At 40.6% G+C, this 19,653-nt stretch overlaps 2 protein-coding genes across 3 annotated transcripts; one reads left to right on the top strand and one right to left on the bottom strand.

Annotated features, from left to right (window-relative positions):
* Window positions 1-796: 796 nt before the first annotated feature.
* On the bottom strand, window positions 797-12,412 carry mrps11 (mitochondrial ribosomal protein S11). Its single transcript, XM_086310803.1, has 6 exons — window positions 12,221-12,412; window positions 11,934-12,032; window positions 8,543-8,641; window positions 8,037-8,166; window positions 3,858-3,923; window positions 797-2,820 (listed from the first exon to the last, which is right to left on the bottom strand). The coding sequence occupies exons 1-6, from the start codon at window positions 12,307-12,309 to the stop codon at window positions 2,713-2,715; spliced, it is 591 nt and encodes a 196-aa protein (XP_086166929.1). The 5' UTR covers window positions 12,310-12,412; the 3' UTR covers window positions 797-2,712.
* A 450-nt stretch (window positions 12,413-12,862) lies between these two features.
* mrpl46 (mitochondrial ribosomal protein L46) lies at window positions 12,863-19,044 on the top strand. Of its 2 annotated transcripts, none has more exons than XM_086310928.1 (4): window positions 12,863-13,159; window positions 15,745-15,946; window positions 16,345-16,515; window positions 18,640-19,044. In XM_086310928.1, exons 1-4 carry the CDS (start codon window positions 12,884-12,886, stop codon window positions 18,882-18,884), a joined length of 894 nt encoding a protein of 297 aa, XP_086167054.1. In that variant the 5' UTR covers window positions 12,863-12,883; the 3' UTR covers window positions 18,885-19,044. The 2 variants fall into 2 exon arrangements, with proteins under 2 accessions (XP_086167054.1, XP_086167139.1); XM_086311013.1 differs by having other exon boundaries at window positions 12,867-13,159; window positions 18,637-19,036.
* The last annotated feature ends 609 nt before the right edge of the window (window positions 19,045-19,653 follow it).

Consider the following 19,653-nt stretch of genomic DNA (forward strand, 5'->3'; position numbering starts at 1 on the left):
TAAAATATTTAGCTTGCAGATGGCATTTTATGAGACCTCTCAGTGGAGTCTGTATTAACAGCAGGACAATAAGTCTCAGTTCTGTTCCACATTTTACAAAATGGCTCCCATTGTGTTGTTTGAAATATGCAGCGATGAGGCTTTTAACCTGAGGCAGAGCGGGAGATTGTTGGTAAAACTACTTTTCTTCATCCATCTATTTTCTTAAATACGTACCCAATTCAGGGTCACCAGGGGTCAGAGGTGGCATAACAGGCAGGAAGCCACATGTTATAGTAGTCGTTCTTTTAATGAAATACAATATTTGTAGGTCAAAAGCATCAGATTAGTCTTCGTGTATTTTATTTGTGATACTGTATTTTTTTTCATCACCACTGTATCAGTGAGGCTTTTAAAAAGCTCTGAAGCATTTAGACTGGAAACCCACAAACACATGACCCTGTAAGTCATTTCATCTGTTGCAATCTATTTTTGTCCAAACCGTGCACTGACTATATGTGCACTTATATGGTAAAACTGACTAACTGACTAGGTTAAAAACATTTGCACCTGTTAAGGTGTAAAAAATTTTCTGGGTGTCTCAAATGTTAAAAATATCCAGAAAGGTTCAAAGAAAATCTTGAAGAGATGTTGAAACACAATAAAATTGATGGTACTTGGTATATACTTGCTTCCATTTCCACATTTCCCCACTCAGGATTGATCTTTCAAGGTCTGGTAATGAACTAATCATTTGATTCAGGTGTGTTAACCCAGGGTGGGATCTAAAACCTGCAGGACACCGGCACTCGAGGCCTGGAGCTGCCTACCCCTGCTCTAAAGAATTTTCTTTGAACATTGGGTGCCTTTTCATTCATTTTAAGTCAGTCCTTGTATTTGAACATTTTCAGATCAATTTTTTATTTTGTTAAGGCACCTAACACTGATCTATGAATAATTCAAGCATAAAAATGCACCTAATTCAAGGGTGAACCAGTGTTCTATCTAAGCATAACTCAGAAAAAGAAATTAATTGCATATTTAGGCACTTTGTTGCTAGCAGCTTGTTGCAAAAACATAATTTGTTCCCATTTATTTATCAAAATCTACAAAAAAAATGCCAAAGACTGTTTAACAGGAGTAAAAATAATATTTGTACTTTAAGATGAACTGGACTAAAGATGAAGTGGGAGGAGTTAAAATACTATGTAGAGCAGGGGTAGGCAACTCCAGGCCTCGAGTGCCGGTGTCCTGCAGGTTTTAGATCCCACCCTGGGTTAACACACCTGAATCAAATGATTAGTTCATTACCAGACCTCTGGAGAACTTCAAGAAATGCTGAGGAGTCATTTAGTCCTTTAAATCAGCTGTGATGGGTCATGGACACATCTAAAACCTCCAGGACACCGGCACTTGAGGCCTGGGGTTGCCTACCTCTGATGTAGAGCAAATGAACAGATCTGAAAGTGAATCCCTTAAGAAATACGACAAAGTTCAGCAAAGACCTGACACAGGACCAAAGACGTGTATCTGGCCTCGAATTGATCAATCTACTGTTCGCTGAAGTCTCATCATGGTCTCAGTGAGCGTGTGGATGTTACAGAGCCATTCTAAAGGAAATGGAAACAGATACAAAAAGGCAGAGGTATGCCAAAATACACAAGAACTGGACTGACAGCAGGTCTTATGGAATGACCAAAATAAATTTGAAATTTTTGGTTCAAATCACTGTCAGCATGTATGCAGAATGCTACGGTTAGATTTCTATCCAGCATTTAAGCCATCTGGAAAGCATCTGACTGGCAACGGCTCCATTTTTGCAGAATGATAATGACCTCAAACACACTGCCAGTAAACGCCATACATGCATGGAAAAAACACAGTAGAGAACTATGAGTCATGGACTGGCCTCCCAGAGCCTGGGTCTCAACGCTGTTCAAGCAATGTGGGATCGTCTTGACAGAGAAGGAAACAAAAGGCAGCCATCATCAAAGGAAAAATGTTGGCTGTCATTCAAGATGCCTGGGGAACTGTTCCTGACGGCTGTTTAAAGAAATGACAAGGTTTGCTTGGAGTTCAGGTTAGGTTGAAGAATAAAGGTCGTCATATCAAATATTGACTTTCAAGCTCATTAGAATGATAGAAACTGTTTGTGCCTTAAATCCTACATTCACATGTATACTTGCATGTTTAAAAAAAAAAATCCATGCATTTCTTTCCCATTTTCCTATCAAAATGTAAAGAAAAGAAGAATGGAGGGGGGGGAAGAGAGGAGACTTTTGTACTGATATCATGTTAAATAGATGTGTGGCTGTCTAATGTGCTGAAAGTTGAAAATATAAAAAGGCACACAAGAAGGTTAAACTTGGGCAATCTTGCATCAATCTGCAGTCCTGTAGGTTCAGCTGTGTAGCATAGTCAGGATCAAGGGTTCCTGTGGCTACTAGTTGTTCCCACGCAGAGCCGTTTCTGTGCTGTGTACAAACATCAGTCTACTAATGAACATAAAAGCGCCTGCAGTGAGAATGAAGGTTTATTCATCTGCCAACAGTAGCAGCAGAGGACTGAGAAGCCTGTTCTCTGCTCATTAATAACACCCATCTGCAATTATTTCCCCAAAACGCTTTTTGTAAGGTCAGCTCAGAGCCAGAAAAGCTACACAACAAAACTCTTTATTAGCATAATTCAACACAAAAGCTTCCTCCTGTTGCAGTGCATTCTGGCACACAAAGATCACGTCCTTCTGGCTTTCCGTGGGCGGCATCCATTGTGTGGCACGGGGGTGTTGTCAGTGATAGATACCACCTCCAGACCTCCCATTGTCAGACCTTTGATTGCAGACTGCAGAGCAGAGAAAAATGCATTCATTCATTAAGAAAGCTAATGGGAACAGATCAACATGTCTGCCGCTCCTTAAATTATCCTCATTATGACAAGTCTGGAAATAATTAGAGGACCACTTCTTCATGCTGTGACAGGTTTGCTGGTATTGACCGCCCACTTGCATATCGGCACAGAGCAGGGTCAGCGGAACAAAACTAGTTTCATTTTCATCCTGTTATCCTGCAGTAAATTTTCCTTCTTCATACAAATGGTTCCTTGATTTTTTTTTTTAGATTTTTTTTTTTTAATCCTTCTTCAAACAGTGCAGATAGGGTAACATAATAAACAGGTAACACAAATAAAATACATTTTATTTTAAAATGAGATTAATCAAAAGGAAAAAGTCAATCTTGTGCACATTTAAGCAAAATGCACTCGTACCAATAACTTTAACATGATGTCTTTGAAGGCTGCTGTACTAAAGGCTGCTCCTCCGATTGCAAAAAACAATAGATGGGTCCTGGTGAGCTGTCAGTGTAGCATTTTTCTACTTGTGAAAATAACATCAGCAATTTCTCACCCCAATGAGAAAGACAGATGGGAGCATACTGACCAAACAATCAATGTTTTCCCAGAGTACAGCCATCAGAGAATTTGCTTCAGAGGTTAAGGATCTATGTAATGTTGTAACAGTATGTTGGTAAAATTACATATAATATTAAGAAGTTTCAGTTTCACATGTTTGCCTGTCCAGTCGTCTGAAAATAAGCCAACTCTTTTCATTGGTTGTCTTATTGGGTTATGACTGTATGCTTGCCTTTAACAGAAATATGACAAATTTCGATACCAAATAAAAGTACGAGTACAAGTTTATCATCTACTAAGCCAAAACAATTCTTTTAATAGGCTGTTTTAATGAGGCTTCCATCCCTGTTAACTGTCTTCAGTCTGAAGACAGACCAAACAACAAGATACAAAAATAATAACACTAATTAAAAATAAATCGTAGTTTTATCTGGAATAGCTTTAAAGATTTCTTTATAGAAACTACTCACCAAACGCCCAGGACCAAGACCTTTGACCACAACACGCACAAAGCTAACTCCTTTGGCTGTAGCTTTCTGTGCAGAAGGACAGAAGAAAAATCGGAGATGAGCAGCATCCCTTTGACTCCGGTGTTCAGAAAAGTCCAATAAAGCCAACAAATGAAATCCTCTCCTGGTTCTGAGGCTAATAGATGTGATTAGTAATCTTGACTAAAAACACAGTTGAGGAGCTTTAGACACACCATTGCTCTGAGTCTATGGCTTTTTCTCTGCTTTGCCACTTCTAACATGTTCAGAATAAGCAGGTCTCCAATTAATGTCATTCACTAGAGTCTTAAGATCGACTTCAACAAACAGTAACTGCAGCTTTCATTACTTTGTGACAGTTTCGCGGCTTAGCAGCCATTACAAGAGAAAGTAACCAGAGGTATTCAACTGTTAGTTTTAGGTATGTATACAAAGAGGCTTAATTGACAAAGAGGTAAACAAGAATTATTCTTTAAGATTTCCACCCCTCAAAACCAGTAGAAAAGACTCTTAATTTTAATTAATTAATTTAATTAATTTTTTTTTTTCTGACTTGTATTTTCCTCCATTTTCTATCTCTTACTCAATCATGTGGATTGAGAGAGTTTTTGTTCTTCTGGTGGCTGTGGAACTGTTACTTTTATCAAGGAACGGGACCGCGGCACATCTCCTACACGCACGGACTGTTTACTCCAGAGATCAGCTGATCGCCCTGATGCCGGCCGGCTCGCTGGCCAGGCCCGCAGAAGTACCAGCTGAAATTTGGAGGAAAACACATCGGGGATGCAGAGGTCAAGGACAGAAGAGAAGAAAAAAGGTGACGGTGAGACAGCGGAGGCTCGAAGCGAGGAGGAGGTTTAAACCGTGTCTGCCGTCTATCGTGATGGGAAATGTGCGATCGTTGGCAATTAAAATCGACGAGCTCTCAGCACTGGTACGGAGTCAGAGGGAATACCGAGAGTGTAGCCTGATGTGTTTCACCGAATCATGGCTGCACCAGGACATTCCCGATGAGAATGCTTCCGTGGAAGGCTTCCACACTGTTCGGGCGGACAGGGACAGCATCGCTAGCGGTAAGCGGAAAGGAGGTGGGCTTGCTGTTTTAGTTAACAACCGGTGGTGTAACCCTGCCAACATAACAATCAAAGAAAGGATTTGTTGCCCGGACACTGAACTGTGTGCTGTTGGACTCAGGCTGTATTATTTACCCAGGGAATTCTCTCACGTCATCTTGGTGGCTGTTTATGTTCCCCCCTCTGCTAACCCCACAGCTGCATGTGACACTATCCACTCTGCCATAGCTCGGCTACAGACTCAGCACCCGAGTGCCTTTATTGTGATCTCGGGTGACTTCAACCATGTATCACTGGACAATACACTACCAACATTCAAACAATATGTGGACTGTCCTACCAGGGGAGAGAAAACTTTAGACTTACTGTATGCTAACGTCAAGGATGCATACAGCTCCTCCTCCCTCCCCCCACTTGGTAGGTCAGATCATAACCTGATTCACCTCACCCCCCGCTATGTGCCAATTGTGAGGAGGGAACCTGTGACCACCAGGACTGTCAGGAGGTGGTCAGAGGAGGCCTTAGCCGAACTACAGGGCTGTTTCGAGGTGACCGACTGGGAAACACTCTGTGAGCCTCACGCCGAGGACATCAATGGGCTTACTGAGTGTATCACAGACTACATAACTTTCTGCACCGACTCCATTGTTCCAGCTCAGACTGTTCATTGTTACCCAAATAACAAGCCGTGGGTGACTAAGGACATCAAAGCCCTCCTCAACAACAAGAAGAGGGCTTTCAGAGGGGGCAACAAAGAGGAGGTGAGGAAGGTCCAGGTGTTACTAAAGGACAAGATCAGAGAGGCTAAGGACAATTACAGGAGGAAGCTGGAGTGGAAACTCCAGCAGAACAGCATGAGAGAGGTGTGGAGGGGCATGAAGACCATCACTGGATTCAGGCCAACCAACAGCAGGGGAGCTGAGGGAGGTGAGAATAGAGCCGACGAGTTGAATCTGTTTTTCAATAGATTCGACACCACAGTGTCTGCTCCCACCCCCACAACCTCACCTGCAGTCAGCCTGGAATCCAGAGCCACACCACTGTGCCAGCCTCTCTCTTCACATGTTGCCTCCTGTGAGATTCCTGACACCCCTCCCCCACCCATCACCTTCACTCAATACCAGGTTGAGATGCAAATGAGGAGACTTCACTCAGGCAAGTCTGCTGGACCAGACGGAGTGAGTCCCCTTGGCCTCAAGACCTGTGCCCCCCAGCTGTGTGGAGTCTTTCATAAACTGTTTATGCTGAGTCTGAGTCTGCAGAGGGTCCCGGTGATGTGGAAGACATCATGCCTCGTCCCTGTACCAAAGACGCCTCGTCCCAGTGGCCCCCAGGATTACAGGCCCGTGGCACTGACCTCCCACATCATGAAGACCCTGGAAAGGCTCATCCTGGACCAGCTGCGACCCATAGTAAGACCACATCTGGATCCCCTTCAGTTCGCTTATCAGCCTCGTCTCGGAACAGAGGACGCCATCATCTACCTGCTCAATCGTGTCTACACCCATCTGGACCAGCCGGCGAGCACTGTGAGGGTCATGTTTTTTGACTTTTCCAGTGCTTTCAACACCATCAGGCCGACCCTCCTGGGTGATAAGTTAGCAGCGATGCAGGTGGATGCTTCTCTGGTGTCCTGGATTGTTGATTACCTGACAGGAAGACCACAATATGTATGTCTCCCACAGTGTGTGTCTGACAAGGTGATTAGCAACACAGGGGCACCACAGGGGACTGTCCTCTCCCCCTTCCTCTTCACCCTCTACACCACAGACTTCAGCCACTGCACAGAGACCTGCCATCTTCAGAAGTTTTCTGATGACTCTGCGGTGGTTGGATGCATCAGCAGGGATGATGAGACAGAGTACCGGGCTGTGGTCGACTCCTTTGTCACGTGGTGTGAGCAGAATCATCTGCAGCTCAACGTGGCAAAGACCAAGGAACTGATCGTGGACTTCAGGAAGACCAGGAAACACTTGACCCCTGTTTCAATCCAGGGGGTCAGTGTTGACATTGTGGAGGACTATAAATACCTTGGAGTACACATTGACAATAAACTGGACTGGGCTAAAAACACCACAGCACTTTACAGGAAGGGCCAGAGTCGTCTCTATTTTTTGAGGCGACTGAGGTCCTTCAACATCTGCCAGAAAATGCTGAGGATTTTCTAGGAGTCTGTTGTGGCCAGTGCGATCCTCTATGCTGTTGCATGCTGGGGGAGCAGGCTGAGGGTCGCAGATGCCAACAGACTTAATAAACTAATCCGTAAGGCCAGCAATGTTGTGGGGATGGAGCTGGACTCCCTCAAGGTGGTGTCGGAGAGGCGGATGCTGTCCAAGATAAAGACAATGTTGGATAACACCTCCCACCCACTCCATGACATGCTGGTCAGTCACAGGAGCACGTTCAGTGAGAGACTGAGATTACCGAAAAGCACCACTGAACGACACAGGAAATCATTCCTGCCTGTGGCCATCTCCCTGTACAAACCATCCACTTAACACACTGTTTGCTGCTACAGCTACACATGTTTCTTTTCCAACTATTTATTTATAAGTGACTTATGTATGTATGTATGTATGTATGTATGTATATATATGTATATATTGTACTATTCTTAGTTAGTGTATTGTCTGTCTTGTCTTAATGTTGGTTTAAAATGGAGCACTGTAACAAAAAATAATTTCCCCCAGGGATCAATAAAGTATTCTGATTCTGATTCTGATAATAAAAGTGTACAGCTACTTTTAATTTTCAATTGTAGCAAAAACATTTAAAAACTGATAAGAGGAAAGTATAATTTAACTCTACTGAATATGGCAGCATTATAATAAAACTTAATTTATCAACTATGCTGATTACAACAAATGAAAAAGAAAATCTGTCTGACCATAACTTTGTTAGCCTGCAGCCTTTATAAAATCCTCAGAGAAGCCAGTTTGTTTACAGCAAACATTTAATATTCATGAATTAAGTGTTGCTGCACAAAGTGGAGAAGCAGCAGATGCTGTAGTCTCTAATTTTAATTTAATTGGAACAATCTTCTGCAGGGATAATGAGGTGGCCCAGCGTTGTGTTGTATCGAACTCACCGCAGCAGCAGAGATGCCCGCAGTCTGAGCAGCGATCGGCGTCGACTTCTTGATATTTTTGAAACCTTCTGTTCCGCAGGATGTCCTCACCACGGACTGCCCTGCGCTGTCTGTCAGCTGGATGTGAGTGCTGGTAGAGAGAACAGCGAGTTACTGGGTCGCAAACTGCCGGGCATTTTTACAGTGAGGACAAATCAGCAGTCGTGAACTCTAACTAATATGTGGCTTTTAGCAATGGCCACCATGACTGTTAATAGGAAATTTAAATCACAGCAGAACATCTGATTTCACTGAATTATGATAACAGATCCAAGCAGCAATTTTCCCTCTGAAAGCAGGTTTCATGGTTACTTAATAAAATCAGAACACTACGGCAAATGGGTCTGAAATTACAAAGAGGAAAGACTAAAATAATGAAAGTGCTGACTGAATCTTGAATATTCTTTAAGAGATATTTTCTGACACTTACATTGTAAGTACAAATGTAAGAGTTTGCTTTCACTTACTTGTTGTATGTGGCTTTAATGTGAACAATTGGTAAGTCTTCAAACTTCTTCCCACCCCATCTCAGTGCGCTGTCATGTCCAGGCAGTGGAGGTAAATAGCTGTAGGATTAAAACAAAGATTAGCCATTAATGATAATACTGCAGCAGGCTGTGCTTCTATTTAATGGAGCTTAGTCTGCTGACAGTAGACAGTGAAACATGATGCTGGCAGGTGTTAAATTAAAGAGAAAACATGAATAAATGAATGAAGACAAGCATCCTTTCACATCAATGCACCACATGATAAAGGTAAGCAATACAGTCATGCTGTGGGACATGTATGAAAACCCTGTTAATTCGGGGTTTGTATTAAGATGGTGGAAGGAAAAGATTAAGTACACATCACTGAAGCTTTAGTCAGAAAGACTGCTCAAGCAGACAATGAACATTTAAATCTACGTGAAAGCCATCAGTAAACAGTGGTGGAAATTGTGGTTGACAGGGCGCAGATTTGATGACTGTGGTGCACATGTGTTAGGAATAGCAATGAGAAAGGGAAAAAAATTAAGACAACTTTTTTTATGTGACTGAAAATGTCAATACAGGCCACATTAGCAAGAACAAGCAGCTGATATTTTTTAGTGCTGCAGGAAATAAAGTAGTGAATGCATTAAAAAAATAAAACAAAAACATACCACTGAACCTCCTAATAGATGCAGCTATGAAAATCCTAGGTAACATCCTTCTCAATTTATTGTGTTCATAAGATTTTCAGAAAACTTGACCTTTGACCTTGAGTTCAAGGTCATGGAGATTTGGACCTTAGCAGCTATGCCTTATGGTATCAGGTTGAAATTCCTAGGTGACTTTCTTTTTGAATGATGACATTCACAAACAACACCCCATCAGCCTCTTACAGCTGTGCCCCCTCCACCCCCCGCTATACATGGTTTGTGCCCATTCATCCATACCCCATTAGCAGTAAGTTTAGGATTTTACAAGTTCTTATTTTGATGTCAAATATTCAAACTGAAAAATGATTACATATATCCATAATATATTACTGAGTATTCAAAATAGATTGTGATATTTTACTAGTCACAATCTATTTTGTGACACTGGGATATTAAAAGCTAACTGCCAACTTTCAAGTTCATCTGATGATTTTAAAATCAACCTAGGGAACGAAGAAATAAAGGAGGTCAAAGATTTTAAGTTTTTAGGAATAATCTTAGATTCACATCTTAAATTTGACAAGCATGTAAAGAAGATTTCTAAGATGGTCAAGGCTAATCTGAATTGTTTTAAGTTAATTTTGCACTATATACCCACTTCAGCAGCTCAGATATTTATGCATTCTATATTTTCTCATTTTTCATATTGTATGACAGTTTGGACCCAAGCAGCACCATCTACAATTCAGCCTGTGGTATCCTTATATAACCAATCTTTAAAAATAATGGATAAAAAATCTGTTCGGTGGCATCACTGTCACATTTTAAAGAAATATAATCTACTTAGTTTTAAGAGTTTTAATCGTTTGTGTTTTCTTAAATTCGTTTTTAAATGTATAAATAGGATGGCCACAGAGTGTCTCAATAGATACATCCAGAGACAAGATAGTAATCGTATTACTAGGAGTAAGGTGAACGGCAACTGCAAGATATTATATTGCAGATCTACATTCGGTCAGTCAGCTTTTTCTATAAAGGCTTGTCATCTGTGGAACACACTTCCAACCGATATCAAATTGATTACAGACATTAGATCCTTTACATTGAAGGTTAAAGGGAAATCAAAGTTGTGGTCATTTTAACTAATGATTTAAATTTTATTTTAAATTGTCTATTAATTGTAATTGTATTTATGATGTAATTTGGTTTTATGAAAATGTATGTTTTATTGTAAAATGTATCTATTTAGATTGTAAGCCCAACAAGGGACAATTGTTGAAAATTAGCAGTAGCTATAAACCTATGTGCGGTACATCAGTTTCATGTCTTGCACTTGAACTATGTTAAACTGCACTGTCCCTTTTAAATAAATAAATTCAAATTAAAGATAAAACCTGAACTGCTGACTGCTGAACAGTGAGGACATCCAGGGGGGCTTTGTTATATTATCACGATTTGATTTAACTCTCCTTTTGCTCAGATTGTCAAATTACAGACCCCGGAAAACAGTGTGACACAAAAAATAAAAAAAGGTAATCGAAACTGATTTTATATTTTATAACCAACTAACAAAATAACTTTCAGATGGCAGTTTCCATTAAGTGACAGGTGAGGAATGTCTCCCTCTCATTTTTTCCTCTTTCATTTGTCAAACCAATTTCCAACTGGCCCCATTCCATTAACACATTCACCTTACACGTGAAAGCTCCCCGGTTCAACTCCATGAGGAGACGCATGTTGTGCTTCAGGAGACCAAAAGTTTGCATAAATGGCAGGGTTGTGTCATAAAGGGCATCCAGCATAGAAATCTGTGCCAAATCAAATTTGTGGATCCATCTGCCGTAGCGACTCCTTGGGAAATAAGGGAGCAGCTGAATGTACCATTTGCTAAGCAAACTTCCATTTGTTTACTTCATTTTGGAAGTACTTTAGCAAGGATACCCAGCTGAATTTGGGAGAGCCTAAAAGCCTCAGCAGCATAGGGGGAAAGGAGTAAGTGTGACCACTGTGCTATTTGCTACCAGTTACATTTAAAAATGTTTTATGTATATAGCGAGACCAAGAGTGCATTCCATCAATTCAATTGGAGACCCAGAGGCCATAGCACAATGCAGTACAGACACAATGAGCTGACCGTGGTAGAAGAACAGATGTATATGTGTGTGCAGTGGATAGATAGATAGATAGATAGATAGATAGATAGATAGATAGATAGATACTCTCATACATACATACAAATGGGTTCAATACCAAAAATTTCAGAAAATAATATTGTGGTCAGTTATTTAATGTATTGATCCTCGTGGGGAAATTCCTCTGTGCATTTAACCCATTCACTCTGTGAAGCAGTGGGCAGCCATTGGGCGCCCGGGGAGCAGTGTGTAGGACCGGTACCTTGCTCAGGGGTACCCCTGAGGGCTACCTGGATGGGCCACCTGGAGACAGAGTTACTGCAAATCAGTATATAAGCTTCTTTCCATCCTAATGGAACCAGTTTCTTCCAGGATGTCAAAATGCCCCATCCACAATATATTTTGCAGTCAACCCAGACGCCTGTGAACTTTTCGGGCGTTCTTCGTTGCTCTCAAATAAACTAATTGTGCAATATCTTTCTGGAAAATGATGGTGCATCCCTCCAGAAGAGTTCAAGAACCGCGTTGGGGCGGTTTGAGCTGTACATTTTGGCACACCTTGCTTTATGTTGTTTCATTTCATTTGCATGTACATTTGTGCCTGACCTGAAGTCCTTCGCAGTCTCTGCGCTGGAGGATGCTTCTTTCTCCTGATGCCTGATAGCACTGCTGCATATTGTCCGCTGCAACGCTCTGCTTCCACATCTGTACACACGCAATTTAATTAGCAACAACTTTATGAACCTGTCATATTAAACATAATCTTCTGTTGATATTGTAATCATAATTATAAAGGTGTCATCTAAAATACTATTTGTTATCCAAATGCTACAGCCTAGAACTAGCCGCCAGCTAACATAAATGCTAAGAAAACATAGCCATAAAGCACTTACAGAGAGGCCGTATTTCCGTTCAGAGGGGCAGACAGCTGTCGACATACGGTACTCAGTGAGCTAAACAATATACAGCTAAATTTATTCATGTTCCACACACTTATACACAATCTTGCAGCCAGACGTTAAATAATTTTACACACAACAAACGTGACATTGAGGAAGCGATCCAGACCAGACCAGACCAGTAATACCCCCGGAGGTGTGCGGGGGTGGCGTCACGTTCAAAAAATAATATATGTAGAAGCTTCACTTATACATTGCTTATAATCCGTTTTTATTTAATTAAAATATAATGATAATATTTAGTATGGGTGTATAAGTGGCGTATTATTGTTTTTTAAATATATTAATTTCATTTCACACCCACGGTTATGGTTAAATAGATTGTCCGTTTTCCCGCATAGAATTGTGGGTCGAGAACGGAAATGGTGCTTTCAAGTACTTAAAAACCCCCTCGACATTATGCCATTTTGTGTTTAATAAAAACGTATCTTCGTCAACCAAACATTGTAGCGTTTTACTTAAAACACAATAAATAATATAATTACTCTATAAACTACTATTCTCAGAGAAATTATGTAAAGAATCCTACTTCCATTTTGTTTTATTTAGCATTTTCTAATGTTAGGATTTATTTTATTTTTTTTGCTTGTACATTGAATGCAACAGAAAAAGATGGCTGCGCCCTGTGGAAGAATGGCAAGTCGGCCTCTCCTGCAGTTTCTGTCTCGTTTCAGCAGATCTCCCGTCGGAAACACGGGCTTCCGTCAGTTTTCCAGCGCTACTGTTTGCCGTGCGGCTTTTCAGATCAATGAAGCGGCGGAAAGAGCGAATTCTCCGTGGACTCTGATGGCAGCGGTGTGTCTGCAAAGGCTGCCGGTCATCTCAGCGGACTGCAGTCCTATCGAGCAACAGTTCAAACAGATGCTTCACCAGGTGAGTCTCCGTATCATGGAAGGGCTGAAGACTATGAGTGAAAAGAATAAACTGTTTTTGTTTTGTTTTTCTTAGCGTTCACAAAGTACATGCGGTCATTTGAAAAGAAAACACACATGTTGGTTCTAGGCAGAAATATATGACGCTTGGGGGATGTTACAATTGATATTTCACAGCTATCACTATATCAAGGCTAACAGTTAGAATATAGAGTCCAGTGATTTTGTGATACACGATGCGGTGCAAGACAGTCCTCCAAGATGAAAACTGGGATGTCCCAACAAAAGATTTATATAAATATGTTTGTGGATATCAGAAAATAAGTGTTTGGAGAAGAGAGTGCAGGCAGGGTGGATTGGATGGAGACGAGTGTCAGGGGGTGATTTATAATAAGTTAGCAGCAAGAGTGAAAGGGAAGGTGAGACCTGATATGATGTATGTTTTGGAGGTGGTGGATTTTCATTGGGATTGAACAGGATGGACAAGATTAGAAATGAATACATCAGAGGGACAGCTCAGGCTGAGGAGTTTGGAGGCAAAAGATAGAAAGGTAAGGTGGGGATGGTTTAGCCATTTTCAGAGGAGGAATAGTGGGTATTATGGGTAAAGGATTTTGACAACGGAGCTGGCAGGCAGGAGGGAAAGAGGAAGAACTCAGAGGAGGTTCATGAATGTAGTGAAAGAGGACAGACATATAGATGGCTGGTGTGACAGAGGAGGCTGCAAGGGATTGGGTGAGATGGGAGCTGATGATCCATTGTGGCAACCCCTGAAGGCAGCAGCTGAAAGAACAAAATAAAAATATTGGATAAATTGGATGAGGAAAATAAAATGGATGTATGGATATAAAAATCTGAAAAATGGTCAGGCCACTCACTCACATGTTATTTGGCATTTTGAAATCCGAGGCAATATTTGAACATGAGTATCTCAAAAACTATTAAAGGTAAAAGCCTGAAGTTTTCATTTTATATCTGGACTCTGTGCAGGCCAGTCAAGTTTTTCCACACCAGCCATATTCTATGTCTTTATGGACCTTGCTTTGTGCACTGGTGCACAGTCATGTTGGAACAGTAAGTGGGCATCCCCAAACTGTTGTTACAAAGTTGGGAGTGTGAAATTGCCCCAAATATCTTGGTATGCTGAAGCCAAGCCCCACACCATAATCGCCCAAACTGTACGCTTGGCCATCCAGGTCTTTATGTCTTTAAGACATTCCTGCAGTTTAACTAATTGGTGTGTGTTATCTGGCTTCATGGACAGACAGAGCTGGGTGTCATCTGCATAGCAGTGAAAATGTATGCTATGTCTTCTAATGATGCTGCATGTATGTATGTATGTATGTGTGTATATATATATATATATATATATATATATATATATATATATATATATATATATATGTGTTTATATATATATATGTTTATTTAAGTGTCCTTTCTGGAATTTTAACTGATAACTAATATTCAGATCTGCCACAGTTGTGTGAATTACTTGAAATGTATGCACAAAGCAAGAAAATTATTGCAGAACATGGTGGTATTCATTTTTATCTCTATTATCTTGCTGTAATAATAGTTGGAGGCCAAATTATATCTAGACAAATCAAAGAGCTGCACAGCTCTCATTTAAAAACAAAGTTATGTGTCAAGTATAGAATTAAAACAGAGGCAATGACAAAGTTTTAAGCAGAAGTAATGTAACTTGTCGATCAGTGGTTAATCAGTTCAAACCAACTCAAGAAGTCCTGACCTCAAAATTCTTCTCACTTTGTTTGCTATCAAATGCACGATAAAGCAGAGATGCAGATGGAGGTTTACTGTGTGGTGTTGTGTGCTGCCTGAATAACAGATGGTTTTATAAAGAAATGTTGGAAAAAATGTTCAGAGTAGTCTAACTCCTTTGGGCTAACCTTTGGGCTGCTGAGATTATTTCAACTCAGATTTACTTTATTATTTCAAACTTTGGCCAAATTTGATGTGAACCTTCAGCTTTGTAATATTATATACACGCACCAGGCAGTTTACTTTACTGGTACTCTTTTTTTTTTTCCCCTTCAGAGCTGCTTAAATTCTTTGTGGCAACAAAGGTGCCTTATTCCAAAATTCCTCTACATCCCTGAGGTGCTGTATTGGATTGATGTCTGGTGACTGTGCAGCTCATTTGAGTAAAGAAAATTCATTGTGAAGTTCAAGAAACAAGGTTGAGATGATTTGAGCTTTGTGATGATGTGTTATCCTGCTGGAAGCAGCCATCAGAAGATGGCTATATTGTTGTTATAATGGGATGGATGTAGTCAGCAGCAATGCTCAAAAACAATGCTCCCACACTATTGCACCACGACTATGACCCTGAACTGCTGATTCAAAGCTGCATGGATCCATATTTGATGTTGTGTTTGCCAAATTTTGACCCTGCAATCCGAATGTTGCATTTTTGAAGACCAGGCAATTTTGGTGAGCATGTACAAATTGTAGCTTCAGTTTGATGTTGTTAGCTGACACAGTGACAACATGAGACTCGGCAGCAATGCCCAGACTGAAAGATGTCCTTTTGAGACACAGGCCTCTTCTGGATTCTTTCAGATCGAGCTGGAAAAGAGCGTTCTGTCGGACCACGAGCTGCGCCTGCTGGAAGATGCAGAGAAGATGAGTCGTAAGCAGGCGGACGACTACGATTCAGATGAAGAGGACAGCCACGGGGACAAGGAGATAATGATGGCTCAGGACTTGGAAGACATCTGGGAGCAGAAAATGAAGAACTTTCAACCAGCGCTAAGGGTCAGAGGTCAGTTTAGGCAGTGTATGATCAGTAAAGGAGTAGACCAGCATGCACACAGTATGAAAACATACTCAAGCACTGCAAATGTGCCTGATGAAATGTCTGTAATTTAATGTGATGTATTGTAGTATTCAGCCTTTAGTGGTGCTCCAATCATTAATCAAGTAAAACAGAATGAGAATGAAAATTAGATTATCTGAAGGAGTCTCACAGAGCTGGATTTAAATGAAATTACCAGAGAGCGAATAGCCTTTAATGTATTTTTTGATATTCAGAAAATCTATTTGCTCTGGAATTCTAAATTAGCATTTTGCTCCCTGTGACATTTGAAAAGTTAGTGTGAGTTTTGCAGACAACGACAGAGCTGTTGTGAAGCTGCTGACTGCCTCCTGTCTCTGGTTTAGCTGATGTAGATAAAGACTTGACCTCAGCAGAGCGCTGCTTGGCCGACTCCCTGGTTCTTCTGGCTGAGCAGGAAGTGGGTGATGAGAAGCTCTGGCTGCTGCCTCAGACTCGGTGGCAGGAGGGGGAAACGCTGCGACAGACGGCTGAGAGAGCTCTCACCTCCCTGCCAGGTAACTTAAGTTTTCAGGCTGCTAAGCACCAGAATTATTTAACAAATTTAGTTTCCTAACAGCTTCTTATGGATTTTATACATTAATTCAGGTGTACTTCAAACTTGAATGGGTCTGTGACTACTTTTTTTTGATTAATCTGCCCTTATTTTCCTGATTAAATCATTTTTCTCTAAACTGTAATTAGTGCTGGTTTAAATCAGAGAATTACTAAGGCATCAGCACTACGAACACAGTGTTAGTTGATAAACCTCCCATTAATAAACGGGGATGTAAATTGCAGTTAATTCCCTTCATATTTGATGCTTTATGATGGAAAATACTTTATTTTCATGATTTTTGGAAAGCCTTCATATTTTGGCTAATTGCAGCCCACTTTAATATGAAATGAATTGTAAAATCTAAATATCTGAACATATTTATTTTAAACCCCAAATATTTTCAGATTTTGTACAGCCCAATAAAACTACACTAATTATACATAGAGCATGTCCCAGTACCCACATCCTGTCTAATTCATTATTCCTTGTTCAGTTTTCTGGGATTTGAAACATTTGTCTCTTTAGTAGTATTCTCATGTCAAGAAGGATGAAAAGAATTTTTTAAATCATATTTTATTCAAAAAATGCTGTGAACAAGGCTTTGCCCCATTTCTGATTTCAAGGTCAAAGCCTTAATTATGCCAAAGCATCTCAGTCTGTTTTTACTCTGGACTTTGACTGGACTGCTCTAAAACCTTTATTTTTTTTGAGGCATTTAGAGGTGGACCTGCTGAAGTGTTCCCAATCACTGTGCTGCTACATAATCCAAGTGGGGTTGAGCTTCATGGCATAAACTGATCCCCTGGATGAATCCTGGGAAGGTTCACCATTGTTTTAGGGTTTCTCCATTTGTGGATAATGGGACTCACAGTGGTTCACTGCAGTCCTAACATCTCTGAAATGGGTTTGTAAGATTTTATAGACTGATGACTTTGTCAGGAAGGAGGCAAATACTTTTTCATAGCATTGTACATGGGTATTAAGACGGATCCAGTCTTTGGACAGCCTTATGTAGCAGGTGAAGCAAAAACAAATTAATCTGCTGATATTTGTTAAATATGTTTTTATCAGTTAAGAACTTCCCACATTTAAACAAGTACCCCAAAGTGCAAGTGTGTGTTGGATATTTAAGCACATTTTAAAATAAGTGTTAAGGGCAGGATTTGAGGTACTGTTAATATCCAAAATTATTGTCCACATGCTTCATTTGCTGCATTCTTACTGTATTAGCATCCTGATCTCTTTTGTTATAATGATCCAGCTTTATCCTAAGGATCTTTAAAGTCTGATGTGATCATTCATAAATTCATTATCCACAACAAGAGGTTTACTGTAAATCCCCTCTGAAAACTCATTTGCATACACCTCATAGAGCAGTGCTTGGCCCCGAGCTGTCATCTCCGCTAAGACGTCCACTGATCTCAGCCGTAGATTAGAGTCTGTTTCAGAAATAATAAGCAGACGATTTGACCAAAGTTAAGGGTGAGAGGTGAAGCTGATGACTAATGGCAGAAATATTCCCAGTCACCCAGTAATGATCCCTCACATTAAATATATTAACTGTCTGATTCTCAACATGTATCCAAGCTTTAAAGCATTTAAATAAGAGTCCACAGACTGACTGTACTAAACCATTTCACAACATTTCTCAAGCTATTAATGTGTCAGCTCCATCAATCACTTCCTAAGCCATTCCCCTGACAATAACATTTGGTAGAGGGTTTTATTTAAGGTGTCTTAGAGGAGCAGAAGTTGATCCATTTTTAATATAGCTGGACTCGGTGAGAATCTAACATGGCCGTGTTGTGCCTCACTCTGCACATTGAGCCAGCAGCGACCGTGGGGATTTACACGACATGACATTAGATTAAAAAGTGGGTTGTTGTCGCAGCACAGAAGAGAAACAGAATATGAGGGTGATGTAACACTTTAATTAGAGGAGTCAAACACTGATGATCCACAGGAATGCGACAACATAAAGCGGCACCATTAGAAAGTGTTAAAAGCTGCATAAAGGTTAGCAACATCTGCACTTTTGTTTCCATCTGCATGAACTCACAGCCTGTTTTCCTACCTGCAGCAGCTGGTTTCAAGGCGACTTTCCTTGGCAACGCCCCCTGCGGAGTGTACAAGTACAAACTGCCCAAAGCCATTCGGACAGAGAACTCAATCGGGACAAAAGTATTCTTCTTCAAAGCCATCCTGGCAGATGGTGCCCCTCCCAAAACCAAAAAAGCTCCTTTTCTGTGGGTGAAGAAGAGTGAACTGCAGAAATACCTCAAACCAGCGTACATGATGAAGGTCGAACGCTTCATCCTAGACTTGTGACACTTAAAGTTATACAGGGACATTGACTTACATTTATGAGCCCCAGAAAGTTACCTTTATTGCTTATCTGTCATCTTGTATCTCAGAATATCTTGTGACATGTCTGTATATTTCATTCTACAAATAAAGTGTTTTTTCACACTTGAACCAAAGTAATATCTACTTGATTGTAATGTTGTCCTGAGACTATGTGATATTTTTGTCTGTTAGGAGTATCTGCCTGGGACAAGTTTCAAAAGGTTTAGGGTAGATGTTACTTAAGTTAATTTTCACTAGATATACTACCTGATCAGGTATGTCATGGGAATGGAGGTGCTAAGTGGCAATTTACTGAAAAAGTAATGTAAATTTACAAGCATGGAAACGGACGCTAAGTGTGTGATATTGGCTGTCTTCAAGGTTCCACCTCGCTGCACACTAGCATCATCTGTGCCTACACATCATGCCATCACCAACAATGTTTTTTTCCTTGTACTGGTCATTCTCATAAAAGTAAATCATGTATGCCCCAGACAAATCTGAACGTGTTTTCTGGCAGAACATGGTGAGATGTCCTGGATTGGCTCATTTTGTGCTCAAAGAAATGCTCTTAAGAACGGACCTAAACATAGACCAATGAGATGAAGATATCCTTTTCTTGGTTTGATTCCTGCCCTACAGATCACAACCCTCTAACCATCCCTCTAAGTAATACTATGAAATCAAGGCAAAAATGAAACTTAGGGGAAAAAAACAATAAAAAAAAAGCTTGAAAGTAACACCTGAAAGC

This window comes from Aulonocara sp. 'chitande type north' Nkhata Bay, linkage group LG1 (genome assembly GCF_057382095.1).
Source record: "Aulonocara sp. 'chitande type north' Nkhata Bay isolate Kocher_YH1m ecotype deep benthic linkage group LG1, A_spYH_male_GT1.1, whole genome shotgun sequence".
NCBI lineage: Eukaryota > Metazoa > Chordata > Actinopteri > Cichliformes > Cichlidae > Aulonocara > Aulonocara sp. 'chitande type north' Nkhata Bay.

Coding starts and splice junctions, on each gene's coding strand:
- mrps11 (XM_086310803.1), bottom strand. CDS start 12,309: ATGAATAAATTTAGCTGTATATTGTTTAGCTCACTGAGTACCGTATGT. Junction 12,033..12,220: donor AACGGAAATACGGCCTCTCT/GTAAGTGCTTTA, acceptor GCGTGTGTACAG/ATGTGGAAGCAGAGCGTTGC. Junction 3,924..8,036: donor CGGGCATCTCTGCTGCTGCG/GTGAGTTCGATA, acceptor CCTTCTGCACAG/AAAGCTACAGCCAAAGGAGT.
- mrpl46 (XM_086311013.1), top strand. CDS start 12,884: ATGCAACAGAAAAAGATGGCTGCGCCCTGTGGAAGAATGGCAAGTCGG. Junction 15,947..16,344: donor ACCAGCGCTAAGGGTCAGAG/GTCAGTTTAGGC, acceptor TCTCTGGTTTAG/CTGATGTAGATAAAGACTTG. Junction 16,516..18,636: donor AGCTCTCACCTCCCTGCCAG/GTAACTTAAGTT, acceptor TCCTACCTGCAG/CAGCTGGTTTCAAGGCGACT.